Raw genomic sequence first — 16,998 nt, forward strand, 5'->3', positions numbered from 1 at the left:
ACTGCTGCCCCTCTCTGCCAATCCCTTCACTGGCCTCCCCTACCCCACCGTATAAAATTCAAAATGCTAACCACAACATACAAGGCCATCCACAACATCGCCCCCAGCTACATCACCAACCTCATCTGCAGATATTGCTTAAATTGTCCCCTCCGCTCCTCCCAGGACCTCCTGCTCTTTAGCTCCCTTGTTACCTCCTCTCATGCTCGCCTTCAGGTCTTCTCCAGAGCCTCTCCCATCCTCTGGAATTCCCTGCCCCAGTATATCCGATCAGCCCCTAACCTGTCCACCTTTAGGTGATCCCTGAAAACTCACTTATTCAGGGAAGCCTATCCCACACCCACCTAACAACCCCATCAAATCATTCCCGCATCCATTACCTTTTGAACCACCACCCCCTGCCTTTAGAATGTAAGCTCTATGAGCAGGGCCCTCCTTTCCCTTCTGTATTGAACTGCACTGTAATTGTGCTGTCCCCCCTCTACATTGTAAAGCGCTGCGTAAACTGTTGGTGCTATATAAATTGTGTATAATAATAATTTTATAACTGCTGGGCTAAGGGTGCTTTACCTGTCTGATACTTTAATGAATTTAGGATGTATTTGATATGCCCATTTTATTGTGCAATCCATTAATAGTGATGAGAAAAATAATAGTGAAAATGGTTACTTTTTCTATTTATTACAAAATGGACAACTGAACAAAGCCATTTTCTTAAGATGCTTCTAAGATCATAGAGTGACAAGTGTTAGAGCTATTTCTTACTACAATCTCAAATTCACTGTGCATTTCCACATGCATGTTTACATACTTTTTTAATGCATTTGTAATTTTTTTTTTTCACTTTAAGCAAATTGAGTTTATGTACATTCGGGTAAGTTTACGGCACTCGTGTTTACATACATTCAACTGCAAAGAGAATGCATGCTGCTATCCTTTTTTTTTTTTTTTTTTTTTTAAACAGTGGAACTGAACACAGTGGTGTGAACTAGGATGATTCAGAAACATTGATTTTGCTGGGCATTAGTTCGGGATGGACCTCAAAACACATGGTGTGAACGAGCTCTCAAAGTATAACCTACAGCAAAAGGTCAGTTTAAGTATATAGCACATGTCTTTCTGAATCCTAGAGATTATTAGGCATGCTTGGTTAATTATACAGATTAATATTGTAGTGTGGTTATCTATTGTTAATTAACCACGGAAGACAATCCGGTCAGACCTGTCTCCTGGAATGACAAACATGGCTGCACCTACACAAGCAATGTCCAGACTATGGTAAAGTATCACTTAGTATGTCTCTTGACTTTACTTATATAGGGAGGTGTTATACACATTATTACTTAGTTGTACAATATTCCTTATAGACAGCACATTTCCTCAAAATGGTAAGCACTATCTTTTGTAATTAATTTAATGAGGAAGCAGAGTACTGTACTGAGACAGACATAAGTCAAAGCAGAAATTTTAGCATTCAACCGAGCTGCACAGCAACTTAGTGGTTAGCACTTTTGCCTTGCAGCACTGGGGTCCTTAATTCAAATCCTGGCCAAGACATGCTGATAGGCAGTGGCGGCTGGTGCTCCTTTTTTGGGGGGCAGCAAACAAACCCCCCGTGCAGGTCCTCACTTACCCCATCCAGGTCGCAGGTGGCTTCCCCTGGCTTTTCTGCTTGGCCAACTTCAGACCCACTTCCTGTCCTGATTGGCCGGGAGGAGAAGCAGGAAGACAATAGCGAATGTTGATTGGCTAATGTCACATGTGGGTGGGTTCGGGGTGCAGAGCCCAACCTTTTTGAAGCAGATTAGAGCTTCAGGCTCTAACCATGTGCTTAAAAAAAATAAATAAATAAACACGTAGAAATCAAAGTGTCCGGCACCCCCCCATGGAGATTAGGGGGACTTGTAAGTGGGGGAGAATTAGCGTGGCTGTGTTATAGAGGAAAACACACTGCGTGGTATTGTAAATAAAGTAACTTTAAATGCCAGATAAGCAGCAGTGGAAAATTATATTTACAAAATTGGAGTAAACAGGCCTCTTGTTAGCATATAAGACACAGATTCATAGTCCATTCACCAAAGATACAGAATGCAGCTCACTAAACTGGCACTGTGGTTAATATTCCTCTCTTCTGGCACATCAATGGTATACAAGGCACATTTTGCTTTTCAACCCGATATGGGCAGGGCTCCCACTTGGGTTTCAGCTTGTTGCCTCTAATGTGTCTGGGGTTGCACACTAAGACCCTGTCCCCTGGTTTTAGTGGCAGCAAGTTGACAGTACTTTCATCAGCCAGATCCCGATGCCTCCCCAGCACAATTTGTTTAGCTCTGGCTAGGCAATGCCAATGGTCTTGGACCCACTCATCAGGGGTCCTTGATGTGATGTGTGGGCTCTGGAGTTTCCAATAATAAATCCACAGATAAACGGCCGCAACAACCAAACATCAAAAAATGGGGAGTATAACCAGTTGCTCTATGCACTGCCTGATTATAAGCCCAGACAACATCATCGACATACTGTGGCCATCTTTTTCATTGCTCTTGCTCTAAGATGCGAATCAGCCCCAACAGCATGCGATTAAAGCACTCACAGACACCATCCTCTTGGGGATGATAGGGGGTGGTATGGAACTTTCGAATGCCACTAAGGCAACACAGTTCAGAAATCACCTGAGACTCAAAGTTTGGGCCTTGGTCAGACAAAATCCTTGGGGCACCCATAGGGTTGCACCACATGTTTCTAGAACAGTTTAGCTGTGGTAATGGCAGTCTGATCCTTGGTTGGCATGACAATGTCAAACTTAGAAAAGTGGTCGACGAACACCAAGGCATAGCGGAATCCAGATGTTTCAGCCACTGGCACCAACTTAGTCAGTCCAGGACAAAAAAAGTACTTACGAACAAAAGCCTCTGTCCATTCAGCATAAAAGTGACCTCCAGTACTGTGAAAGACCTGACAGACCTCTAAAGCCAGGTACACACGAGCGGAATGTCCGACAGAAGAAGTCATACGGAAGCTTTTCATTATCTATTCCAATCATGTGTATGCCTCATTGGACTTTTCTTTTTGAAAATTATGACGGACCTAGAAATGGAACATGTTCTAAATATTTCCGACGGAATCAATTCCTATCGGTAAAACCGCTCGTCTGTATGCTGTTCCGACGGACCAAAAAACGATGCATGCTCTGAAGCAAGTACGAGATGGAAGCTATTGGCTACTGGCTATTGCACTTCCTTTTTCTAGTCCTGTTGTACGTCACCGCGTTCTGGACGGTCGGACTTTGGTCGGACTTTGGTTTGACCGTGTGTAGGCAAGACCGCTTGAATGGAATTCCGTTGGAGTTCCGTCTGAGAAACCTTCAGAGTTTATTCTGACGGCAAAACCAGTCGTGTGTACGTGGCATTAGGCCTCCGACTGAGGGATGACCAGTTGACAGATAATCCGTGGTTTTCCTGATATTAGTGTCTTTCGGTACAAGAGTCAATTATGTCTCTCCAGCTTATTCCACTGCTTAAGAAGCTGACACAAGGTTGATGAGAGCCTTCTTCGCTCCCTTTAGTCTGGTTTTTCTATTCCTGTCCCAATATTTCAGGAGCTGACCAATGTCGGGGTCTTTCCACTGAAGTTTAATCCACTCTTGAGGAGTATGAATTTCTGTCCCTCTTTGTGGTATTTGGTCACTTTGCAGAGCTGAGGATGCTTGTTGCCCTCGTAGGTTGACCCTGGAGGTGACAACCTCATACTCTTCACGCTGTTGATCTCTATGCTTCTGAGGCTGGTCATGGCGAAACCTTGAGAGGGCGTCAGCATTGCCATTGGAGCGCCCTGGCTTGTAGTGAATAGTATAGTTGAACTGGAGAAGCCGGGCCCCTAAACATTGCTCCAAGGCCCCAAGTTTAGCAGTTTCTCGGTAGGCAAGAGGATTGTTGTGAGTATAGATGTCCACTTGTCCACCTACCAAATTCTCAGAAAACTTTTCGGTCATAGCCCAGACTACTGCTATTAGCTCAAGTTTTAAAGAGATGTAGTTGGCTGGATTACGGTCTGTAGGTCACAAGCTGCGACTAGCATATCCTATCACTCATTCAGTCCCATCTTGCTCCTTTGCAAGCACAGCCCCCATGCCTTGGAGACTGCCATCGGTGTATACCCGGAAGGGTTTACGGTAGTCAGCGGAAGCCAGTATGGGTGCAAAAGTCAACTTTGCCTTGAGGGTCTCAAACGCTTCACTCTGTGCTGCCCCCCCCAACTCTCATTAATACTTGGGGAAGATTTTCCTTTTTTTATGGGCAGGTTGACCACACAGCGACTGGTTGAGTGGGGCCGCAGCACAAGTTCAGAATGAATTTGCAGTAATAACCCATAAGCCCCAAGAAAGAGTGAAGCTCTGTCACTGTTTTTGGAGTGGTTCAAGCCTGCACAGCCTGAATTTTATCTGGATCTAGGGACACCCCCTTTGCCTCGACCACATGCCTGAAATAGTGGATTTTGGTCTTCATAGGATGACATTCTGGTTTGAGCTTAAAGGGGGGTTCCGGCCAGGAAAAAAAAAATTTAAAAGTCAGCAGCTACAAACACTGTAGCTGCTGACTTTAAATAAGCACACTTACCTGTCCTGGGTGCCTGCGATGTCAGCTGCCTGAGGCCAACCCGTCCCTCAGGTCCCGGCACCGCCATCCTAACTAAGGGAAACAGGCAGTGGAGCCTTACGGCTTCACTGCCTGTTTCCTACTGCGCATGCGCGAGTCCTGCAGCGCTTTGTGAATGGGACGCGATGTGTTGTGGGACACACACAGTTCCTATAACACACCGTGCCCCATTCCCCAGAAGACAACGCGGAAAGGAGAAGACAGAACATCACCACGGCGTAGGAAGAGGCAGATTAGGAAGACTGCCTAGCAACAGCCATTTCAGGTGAGTTCAAATTTTTTTTTTTTTCCAATTTTTTAGGGATTTTTTGGTGCAATTTTTTTTTTTGTGGTGGACCTCCACTTTAAGTCCATATTGAGCTAGCCGAGAGAAGACTTGGTCCAAATGCTTCAAATGGTCCTAAAACATTTTGGAAAAGATGATGATGTCATCCAAGTCAATCAGAACGCACTCGAAGTTCAAGTCTCCCAAGCAACGTTCCATTATGTTTTGGAAAGTGCTGGGGGCATTAGTCAGGCTGAAAAGGCATACTATTGAACTCGTACAGTCCCAGAGGGGTAATAAAGGCTGTTTTTTCATGGTCGTCTTCCTTTACTGGGACCTGCCAGTATCGGCTGGCCAGGTCTAGAGTAGAAAAATACTGAGCCTGACCTAAGGCCAGTAGCGATCCTTTGACTCGTGGCAGTGGGTAAGCATCTTGATGCATACATGAGTTCAGTCTGCGATTGTCCACACAAAAACTTACATTTCCATCTTTCTTTCTGACAAGAACTATGGGAGCAGTCCAAGGACTGCAACTCTCTCGTATCATCTCCCTTGGTAGCATTCCTAGTAGTAAGTCTTTAACTTCCTGACAAAGGGCAGGGGGTATATTACTATACTTTTCACGGATAGGAGCAGCATCAGCAGTGTGGATTGGATGATCAAAAGCACAGCCATAGTCTTCCGGGCCCCGAGAGAATGCAATCATATGTTTGTGAACCAACTACTGTATTTTAGTTAATTGATCAGGAGTCATCTTTTGAACTGGAAGTGCGAGTTGTGCTAATAACTGCAAAAGATTAGAGTCCTCGGAATCAGGCAGAGCAAATTGCAAAGAAGCACATGCAGCTTCCACTCCAGGGCAAGGATTAGTGATGCAGTTTCTAGGTACTGTATACACATCTGCAATAGCCAAGTCAGTGGGTACATGGAGAGGGACAGACCCCAGGTTAATAAGTTGCACCAATACCTGTCCCTGCTGGACAACAGACAAAGTCCTGGCTATTAACCATTCACCTTTTATTTCTAGATTGCGTTGTGGTTCTACCATCACAGTGGCTCCTTCTACGTGCCTTCTAGCCTCAGCAGGAAGGGGGCACACCAGCTCTTGATGGGGTTGTATAGTAACCCACTGGCATGCAGGAAGGCGCATGACCCCAACTTTCTCTGTATATTTGTGACAATATTTGTGACATGATGTCTGAACAGCCTAACAAGCATTAATCAGATTCTGTAGCTGGGTTTCTGGCGGTTTATACCCGTGTGTAATTGGGATGAGCCCGATGTTCGAGTCGAACATAAGTTTGACTCGAACATTGGGTGTTCACCTATTTGCCGAATAGCAAACAATTTGGGATGTTCGCGGCAAATTCGAAAGCCGTGGAACACCCTTTAAAAAGCTATGGGAGAAATCAAAAGTGCTAATTTTAAAGGCTTATATGCATGGTATTGTCATAAAAAGTGTTTGGGGACCTGGGTCATGCCCCAGGGGACATGTATCAATGCAAAAAAAAAGTTTTTAAAACAGCCGTTTTTTCGAGAGTAGTGATTTATTGTGAAACAATAAAAGTGAAATATCCCTTTAAATTTTGTAAGGGGGGGGGGGGGGTGTCTATAGTATGCCTGTAAAGTGGCTCATGTTTCCAGTGTTTAGAACAGTCCGAGAGCAAAATGACATTTCTAAAGGAAAAAAAGTAATTTAAAAGTACTTGCGGCTATAATGAATTGTCAGTCCTGGCAATACACATAAAAGTCATTGAAAAAAAAACGGCATTGGATTCCCCCACAGTCAATTACCGGACCCTTCGGGTCTGGTATGAATATTAAGGGGAACCCCGAACCAAAATTTAAAAAAAAATTGCGTGGGGGTCCCCCCAAATTCCATACCAGGCCCTTCAGGTCTGGTATGGATATTAAGGGGAACACTGCACCAAAATTAAAAAAAAAAATGGCCTAGGGGTCCGCCCCAAAATCCATACCAGACCCTTATTCGAGCACGCAACCTGGCAGGCCGCAGGAAAAGAGGGGGGGCAAGAGAGCGCCCCCCCTCCTGAACCGAACCAGGCCACATTCCCTCAACATGGGGAGGGTGCTTTGGGGTACCTCCCAAAACAACTTGTCCCCATGTCAATGGGGACAAGGGGCCCGGTGGTTGTGGGGGTCTGTGGGCGGGGGGGCTTATCGGAATCTGGAAGCCCCCTTGAACAAGGGGACCCCCAGAACCCACCTCCCCCCTGTGTAAAATGGTACTGGGGTACAAATGTACCCCTACCATTTCACAAAAAAGTGTGAAAATGGTAAAAATGACATGACACGGCTTGGGGACAAGTCCTTTATTAAAAATTAAAAAAATAAAACTGTCCCACGAAGTCATCTTCTTCTTCTTTTATTGCTCCGCCGACGGACTGAAAAAGAAAAAAAAAAACGCGACCAACCTACCTCCATGGGAGGCACCTGCCATAATGACCGTCCTCCCAGGTGACAGCTCTTTTACAACTGGGGGCGGGGCCACACAGTGACGTTGACGGGTGACCTCGCCCCCCTCTGATGCACGGGGACATCCCTATGGCTTTCCCGTAGCTCATAGATAAACTGGTCTCGGATGAGTTGATCAGGGTTAGATACTCCTGTTCCAGTGGGTGCCATTTGTTTCTCCAGCTGGCATCAGATTTCCTGCAGGGCAACAGCATAATGAGACATAGTCTCTTGGTCATGCTGGCTTCAGGTATATAATCCTCTCCGGAGTTCAGCTATAGGGGTACTCTGACCATACAAGTTCTCCAGACAAACCACAATAGGTGTTCTGCTGTCTCTATCCTTTTCTGGCAGAACCATCACAGCCCGGCAGGTTTCACTTCTAGTGCATTAAAAGCTATATCTGCAATGTGCTCAGCGGGTAATTGGAACAAGCGGGCTGAGCTGTCCAATCTCTCCACCCAGTCGGCCAGGGTGATATTTGTGCCAGTAAATTTAGGGATGAGTGCCAGAGCTGCTCCATAAGGTGCCATGGTTAACCCTCTAGCCACTCCCACTACCATGGATGATGGTTCTGACATCCTGCTGACTACGCCAAAATGTAAGTTTAAGAAATTAGCATTTCTGTATTATAGAGGGAAACACACTGAGTGGTATTTTACATAAAGTAACTTTAATTGCCAGATAAGCAGCAGTGGAAAATTATATTTACAAAAGTGGCGTAAACAGTTCTCTTGTTAGCATATAAGGCACATATTCATAGTTCATTCACCAAAGATACAAAATGCAGCTCAGTAAATTGGCACTGTAGTTAATATTCCTCTCTTCAGGCACATCAGTGGTATACAAGGCACATTTTGCTTACTTGTCGTAGGCTGGTGTCCATAAGCGGGTTACACAGATGCAGCAGAGATGATTTAACAGGAAGACACAATGTCTTAGATGATCTTCTATGAGCACAGTGCACAGTGCTGGTAAACAGGACTCCTGAGGTTCCATGTTCTGTCCCTGTAGGCTGGAACGCTCTCCCTGAGTAAGGCCTAGCTTTCCCTCACAAGCAGTGCACCTTTCCCTCACTCATTCCACACACGTCTCCTCAAAATGGTGGCTGGGCCCTCTTTTATATGGAAGCTAACAGAAAATGGTGGACAAAATCTCGAGAGAACTTGGTACCAATCAGAACATGAGGCTTCTCCAAGATGGCTGCTGGAGACAAGTTCAGAGAAGTGTAGGTATCAGGTGATAGTAAAATGTGCCAACCTTGACAGACAGTAGTAGTCCAATACTGCGTTGCCAGAAATGATGAAATATAATGCCACACAGTATTCACAAGGATCCAACAGCCTCCAAACAGAGGTGAATCCTATAACATGAATAGGGTACACATAAAGAAAGGCAAAAGAAGCCAAAAGGTATTGAAAAAATGCAGTTAAGGTACAAAAGACAGATCTATTCCTATATAACAGAAAGTCAGGCTTACCTGCTGATAACAGCAAAAACAGATGGTCTATAGACTATCACCTGAGTAACATGCCAACCACATAGGAGCTGTTCCCTCCAGCAAGGACTCAGCCAGGCATGTTATAGGTCTGGGTCTCCCGAGAATCCCGAACCCCAGCATGGAGCCCCAATGCGGAGCTCCATCTCTATATAAACAAAACACAGAGGGAAAGATCCACAGGATGCTGGACGGGTCCTCTCCATAGGACCAATAGAGTCACAGAATAACGAAAAGGACGCCAAAACTAAGTAAGGCGGGCCTAGTATAAACAGCACAGCCCAGAGCGCCACTGTTTGTGCTGATGCCATACCACAAACCGGAAGTAATGTCAAGCCGGAAGTGATGTTAAACCAGAAGTGATGTTGTGCCGTCACACATGGGTCTAGGGGGTAACATTGTGTTCCAGCGTTGGCTACCACTCACTCAGAGACAAAGGGGCGTGCACGGACAGCTGAACATAGGAATGCAGCTAAAAGAGGAAATTGGAGGGGGTGGAGAGGCATGAGCCAATCCAGTTTAGAAGACGCCACACGGGAACATGTCCCAGAACTGAGGTCAAGCTGTCACAAATGAGTATGGGGGCTGGTAATGTGTTGCACCATTGACCACCACCCAGACCCAAATAGGAAAGCGTGCCCGAATGATGGTGCACAAATCACCAGCCAGCAAGACACAACAAATACAGGTCAATGGAACAAAAAGGACCATCTCGACAGACAAAGGAAACACCGCCCATATGTCCACCACCCACAAACCAAAAATCATCCACAAATAGGCATATGTGTCAAATGAATAAAACAACGCCCTCTAGGTTCTGCACATGAGCAGAGCATAAGCCCATATCTGCTAGGCAGAAAAAGAAAAAAACAGAGAACATGAAAAAAAACACAAATAAAGGCACCACAGCATTATAATATTTTAGGGCATGCCAAAATTTCCTAGCAACCCAGGAAGAATGGGCCCATGTGCCTAAATTCAAAAATAACCATGGAAAGAAAAGGAGCATAACTAATAAACCCATTAAGGCCTGGGGCATGGTAAACCCTCAGTGTAAAAATCCATTGAAATTCCGAGCGCAGGACAAGATTGTCAAAGTCACCACCCCGGGGATCCTAGTGTATTCTATCCAGAGCTCGGAATTTCAATGCATCCATGTTGCAGGACGGACATTTAGCAAAATGTCTGGCAACCGGACTAATAGGGATTTCGTCCTTATAGTCCGCTGCATGTTCCGTTACTCTTTGCCAGAGCAGATGTCAGGTCTTCCCAACATAAAAGGCATTGCATCCACCTGTGAATAGAATAGACCACCCCCGTAGTCTCACATTTAAAGTGCCTAGGTTCAGTCGAGGGGGATCCTATATTAAAGCTCTTGAATGTATAGAACAAGGTCCCAAGCTGGTAGTCTCGGCAGGGGACAAACTCATACAAATAAAATTTCTTCATAGAGTCAACTTTACCCCGGTGAGACTGTCTAGGATATATCCTGATAGAGACCTACACTGCCCCCGATGTCGGACGCAATTGGGTACTTATCTACATATGTTCTGGGACTGGCCCGCTCTATTGACCTTCTGGTCAAGGATATTTGAACAACTAAATGTCCGACTGGAACTGTCTGTCCCCATGACACCTGAGCTAGCCCTCTTAGGAATCCATGAGGACGAACAAAGACTGCACCATAGCAAACTTCTAAGCCCGTTCCTTCTTTTCTATGCTAAAAAAGAGATTCTTTGCAAATGGTCTTCCCCTACTCCCCTACTCTGTCATTGTGGGAAAATGAAATTAATGCTGCCCCTTTATAAACTAACGTATATTAGTCGGGGCTGCCCCTGGAAGTTTGAGGTTGTGGATCTATTTCCTCCCCCTACCTCTTCCTCCATCCTCCTCTTGTCATTCAGTTCTTGAATAAAGCTAGCAAGTAGATCCATGGTTCCTGTCCACAATATTAGGATATCATTGATGTACCTCCGGCACATGGACACGTGCTGGAAGTACATATATAAGTCCTCAGATCCAAAGACTGACCGCTCCCACCCCCCCAGGTACAGGTTGGCATAAGAGGGGGCACATGTGGTCCCCATAGCCACCCCCTGCACCTGGAGGTAGTGGGAGCCGTCGAATATAAAAACATTGTGGGTAAGAATAAAAAGAAGAAGGTCTAATACAAATGCATTGTATTCATTGTCATCTGTACTTCTCTCACTCAAGAACTGACTAATCATGGTTACACCCAGATCATGAGGTATACTGGAATATAATGCTTCCACATCAATCGACACTAGTAGGGTTGCAGTTCCAATACTGAGGCCATCGAGGATCATCAATAAGTGTATTGTATCCTTAAGATAGGTGGGCAAGCTTTCTACATGAGGGCGTAAGTATTCATCCACCAAAACTGATCCCTGACCCTGTCCGTAAGCTCTACCTACTAAGTTATGAAATTCCTTTTGAAAGGAGGTAATCATTAAAAGGTGAGATTTTTTTTTTTTGTACCAGTCCTTGTTGGATAAAATATTCCCGAACATTTTAATGTACGAGGTTTGTGTCATAATGACAACATTACCGCCCTTGTCAGAGGGCTTGATAATAATATCATTCGTTTTCAAAAGGTCTGATAATGTTATTTTTTGAAGGCCATCAAGATAAAACCGTCTGCCTCTCTTTCTTATGAGATTTTCAAGGTCTCTCGTAACTGATTGGAGAAAAAGGTTGACCTGTGGATTGGTTGAGGAAGGGAACTTTGCAGAATTATTTTTATATTGTTTGGGTAAAGAGATGGATTGAGTCACTGTATCTGGATCTATGTCTTGAATAAGGGCATCAAAATTGACCTCCCCACTTTCTTGTGCCAGTTCATTGAGTGTTTTTAATGCTCTATATTCAGCGCAAGTAAATTTGCGTGATTTGAAAATGTATGACTCGTCCTGGGGTAGGTTCGTCGCATATTGAGAACCTTCAAAGTGACATTTAAGGTTTAGTTTCCGAGTGAATAAGTTTAGATCCTTGACCATATCAAAAAGGTCCATAGTGGTTTCAGGGCAATAATTAAGCCCCAAACCAAGGAGTGACATTTCCTCAGATATAAAGTGGTGGGGGGTTAGATTGATTACATCCAAGCCATTCCGTGCTAGTGTCTCTAACAGGGTATGTAAACATCCATCTTGCCTGTACCGTGTTGGTTTGAAGTAATTTGTCTGTGGGTGTGAGGTCCAAATGGGCCTCTTCCGGGACTAAGGGGGACATTGGAGGGGGTGCTAAAGGGCTAACTACACCCTGTATGTCCCTTCTTCTCACCACACCATCGCCTCTGTTGGTGCCCATATGTTTAATGACCTTACCGGTGGGATCTTCCCCTGATGGGGGATCCTTACACTTGGTTGGAAGAGAGGTCCGGTTAAAATCGCCCCGTGACTCACCACTACCTGATTCACCCCAATGGCCAGGCGAGCGAAGATGGGAGCCACGTCCCCCAAAGTTGGAATGACCTTGAAGAGAGAGAGCTGAAGAAACAGATGAGTGGTTAGAGTATTCACTGTCAGAGTCCAGATATGTCCTCTGATAAAATCCAGACCTCGTCTAATATTTTGCCAACTGTAGGCTCGTCCAATTTCAAACGCAAATTTCTTGTCTTTATTACGGATAATATGTTGATTGAAATGTTCTAGATTTTTCTTAAAGGGGTTGTAAAGGCTTGTGTTTTTTCACCTTAATGCATCCTATACATTAAGGTGAAAAAACACCTTGCTGTCCCTCGGCCCTCTAGCCCCCTGTTTTACTTACCTGAGCCCTGAATTTCCGTCTGCACATCCCCACCGCCCCTCTCTCAACGGGTTCCCAGCTCTTGATTGGATAGATTGATAGCAGCGCAGCCATTAGCTCCCGCTGCTGTCAAACAAATCCAATGATGTGGGACCCCGGGGGTGGGGCCGAGGCCTTCATTCGACCTCTATGGACACTGAATGCTGGACTCTGGAGCGGGGGAGCCTGCCTAAGTGTATCTGTCTTTCCCGGGCTGATAGGCAGTTGTTGCTGCAGTCTGGCACTGTGTGGCAAAGGCCAGCAATCTTCCTCTTCTGCACTGCCCATGAGTGTATTGGCTCTCCCACCGGCAGCACCTCCTCCATCTTGTCCATACACTCACTCACAGTGACTGCAGGACTCCGCCCCTGGTGAGTGTTGGCTCCACCCACCTCCTCCCTCCATCTTGTCCACCTTGCAGTCTGCAGAGCAGCGTGGATACAAGAAGTAGAAGGCTGCGGACACTGACAGTGAAATTACTGGACCCAACCAACTGGACTCCATTGCTCCTGCATGGGAGCCCCTCCCCCCACCATAGCACCAAATTAATTGACTAAAAGTGAGTAAAATTAAAAAAAAAAAAAATGAATTCATGTGTCAAGTCAAAAAGCAAAATACATGTGTGCCATTATGTATGAAAAAAAAAAAGCCCCTTTAGTCTTGACTTCTTCAATCTTAACCCCTTCAGCTACGGAACCTTTTACCCCCCTTATGACCAGGCCATTTTTTGTGATACTGCGCTGCGTTGCTTTAACTGACTGACAATTGCGCGATCGTGCTTTTTTCCCCACAAATAGAGCTTTCTTTTGGTGGTATTTGATCACCTCTGCGGTTATTATTTTTTGCGATATAAACAGAAAAAGAGCGACAATTTTGAAAAAAAAAAAGCAATATTTTTTGCTTTGTGCTATAAAAAATGGCTTCTTCAGTTTAGGCGGATCTGTATTCTACTACATATTTTTGGTAAAAGAAAAATCCCAGTAAGTGTGTATTGATTGGTTTGCGCAAAATTTATAGCGTCTACAAACTATGGGATAAATTTATGGCATTTTTATTTATTCATTTTTTACTAGGAATGGCGGTGATCGGTGATTTTTAGCAGGACTGCAACATTGCAGAGGACAGATCAGACACCTAACTGACATTTTTGACACTTTTTTGGGGACCAGAGACACCAACAAAGTGATCAGTGCTAAAAATATGTACTGTCACTGTACTAATGACACTGGCTGTGAAGGGGTTAACATCAGGGGTGATCAAAAGGTTAACTGTGTCCCTAGGGAGTGCTTGCTAACTGTGTGGGGGATTGATTCACTAGATGAACAGAGTGATCCGTTTTCCTGGTTAGCAGAAAAACAAGATCACTCTGTTCATCTCCGATAGAACGGCGGTCTGCCTTGTGTACATCTGCAGACCGCTGTTCTATCCCTGTGGGGAGCGATTGTGGATGGCCGGCGGACATCCCTTCCGCCAGACCCGCTGATTAGCCCCCCCGGGCCAATCAGCGCATGTGCCTTCGCTGGCTATTGCACGAAATGGTGTACATGGCGAAATGGCGTTCTGTAAGCAACACCTTACTTTCTGGCAGTGCCCCTCCCGAGACTAAACTCTGGATCCGCCTTTGGATCTGATATGGGTGGGTCTTGACTACATGTTTACGACCCCAAACTACCTCACTACATATAAAATATAGACATTGTTTAGAAAATTACAATTACACAAAACACATATTGCCTAGAGAGTACACTGTATATAGCACCACCATAGCCACCAAAACCCATTCCTGGTAAATATATGGCGTCTAAATGGAACGATATCCTATAAGGCTTGGTGTAGGCAGGTATAATGTGATAATGCTCTACATGTTGGGCGCATCAGCTTTTCCTCAGGAGCTTAGGCAAGGTATTCTAAATGAACAAAAGCACAAAATTCAGAAAAACTAGTAAATGCTGCTAAATGTAGTTAATAAAGCTGGCTATACACGTACCAAAGAATGGCCCGGTTCAGCAGAAACGGGATGGATTTCAGAACATGTGTACCACTGTCTTTTCAGCAGACTGGCTTCTATCCAACTGTCCTGTAGCAACATCAGCATTCAGGCAGCAATTGCAGCCAATGGCAGCAGCACAGATCAGTGTGCTCTGACAGGAGGGGGAGTCCCTGTTGTCAGGATACAATAGCATAGTGGAAGACATCCCTGCATCTACATTATTGTATTGGGGCGGGAATCTGAGTTTATTTAGTTCAACCTACTGGTTGAACAAAGAAAAAAAACTGTGTGTATACCCTGCTTTATGTAACAACTATATTTAGAAATGGTCCAATGAGCAAATATCATCTGTAGGCTTCTCCATTACCTAACAGTGCTGTGCGTCAGCTAGCAATGAGTCATAGAATCAACAAACTTCTGGGAGCCTATGCTCTACAGCCTATGTTCTGTGTAATGTGAAATTTACTTTAGTATGCAGTGCTCTTTTTTTTTACTTTGTCAGAAAATGATTTATTCAGTTTGGTTTAGTTTATGATTAATTAATCCCTCTAAAATAAAAATATAAACAGAATAGAGCATAGAGCACCAGGGCATCTGAATGCAGAGAATTTTGGACCCTTTTTTCTTAATGAAGTACATCACACCTTGAGGCATATGAATTGTGGTGTTCTGCAGGGCAGCTACACAATATTGTCAAAAGTATTGGGACACCTGCCTTTAATAACATCCCAGTCTTAATCCGTAGGGTTCAATATTGAGTTGGCCCACCCTTTGCAGCTATAACAGCTCCAACTCTTCTGGGAAGGCTGTTTGAAGGAATGTTTGACCTTTCTTCCAGAAGCGCATTTGTGAGGTCAGGCACAGATGTGAATGAGAAGGCCTGGCTCACAGTCTCCGCTCTAATTCATCACAAAGGTGTTCAATCGGGTTGAGGTCAGGACTCTGTGCAGGTCAGTCAAGTTTCTCTACTTCAAACTCGCTCATCCATGTCTTTATGGACCTTGCTTTGTGCACCGGTCCAAATCATTTGAACTCGATAGAACACCTTTGGGAGGAATTTGAGCCGTGCCTTCTCATCCAACATCAGTGCCTGACCTCACAAATGCGCTTCTAAAATGGTCAAACATTCCTATAGACACTGTTCTAAACCTTGTGGACAGCCTTCCCAGAAGAGTTGAAGCTGTTATAGCTGCAAAGGGTGGGCCAACTCAATATTGAACCCTACAGACTAAGACTGAGATGCCATTAAAGTTCAGATGCGTGTAAAGGCAGGCACCCCAATACACAACACTTTACCAAAATGCATTGGGGTGCCATTCAAAATGAATGGAACTGCAACACATCACATGTTGTGCATTACTTGTGTTGTGTTACTGCAGGGGTCTGCCAACTTTTTCTAAACAAAGGGCCAGTTTACTGTCCTTCAGACTTTCCGGGGGCCAGACTGTGGCCAGTGGGAGTAGAAATGGCCCTGACCTCAGTCGGAAAAATAATGCCCCATTGTTTGTTTCACTGGAGTAAATGCGCCCCATTATTGGTGTAAATGAAAGGTATTGTGCCCCATGGTTGATGTCATCGGGCCTAATTGTTGTTGTCATTGGGAGGAATTGTGCCCCATCGTTAAAGTCCTTGGGCCCCACTTTTGGAGTAATTGGAAGGAATTGTGCCACCTTCATTGGTGTCAGTGGGAGGGGGAGATTATGCCCCATTTTTGGTATCAGAGGATGTAATAGTGCCCCAAGGGCCAGATAAAAGCAAGCAAGGGGCTGCATCTGGCCCCTGGGCCGCAGTTTAAAGACCACTGCTCTAGAACATGAAGTGTGTTAAAGGAGAAGTAGGGCCAAAGCTCTTTTGGTCCTACTCCTCCTGTGGGTCACAGGAGTGCATTTCATTCTGCATTCCTGTGACTCGCACTCAGTCAACAGTGGGCTAAATCCCACTGTCCACTGATGTCACTCAGCCCGTCCAGACTCTGGAGGGATCCCGACTTCAAAGTCTGGATTCACCCAGATGCCTGGACAGGCTCCAGCCTCTCAGCAACCTACTGAGAGCCTGAGCCAGCCGCTCCAACCCCTGCACAGCCCAGCACTCCAATGACCAGTGACTGACAGTGACTGGCTCTCTACTCACCGAAGACCAAGAACTGAGTGATCAGCAGTGTTTGATCGCTCAGTGCTCTGTGAAGAGGCGACAGGGTACAGATACAGCATCAGATTGATGCTGCATCCACCTACAGGTGAGTATAAATGTTTGGTTATTTTTAATCCCAAACTTCTCTTTTAAGGGCTGGATCGCCATTTAAAAATAAAGGAAA

At 45.1% G+C, this 16,998-nt stretch overlaps 1 protein-coding gene across 1 annotated transcript in view; it reads left to right on the forward strand.

The window, feature by feature from the left end:
* Positions 1–953: 953 nt before the first annotated feature.
* SYCE3 (synaptonemal complex central element protein 3) overlaps positions 954–16,998 on the forward strand; it is a 97,505-nt gene continuing 81,460 nt past the window's right edge. Inside the window, exon 1 of the mRNA XM_073595166.1 lies at positions 954–1,090. Within this exon, the coding sequence (XP_073451267.1) occupies positions 1,034–1,090 (57 nt within the window). The 5' untranslated portion in view covers positions 954–1,033. The remainder of the gene's footprint in view (positions 1,091–16,998) is intronic.

The sequence above is a fragment of the Aquarana catesbeiana genome, linkage group LG08 (assembly GCF_042186555.1).
Source record: "Aquarana catesbeiana isolate 2022-GZ linkage group LG08, ASM4218655v1, whole genome shotgun sequence".
NCBI classification, from domain to species: domain Eukaryota; kingdom Metazoa; phylum Chordata; class Amphibia; order Anura; family Ranidae; genus Aquarana; species Aquarana catesbeiana.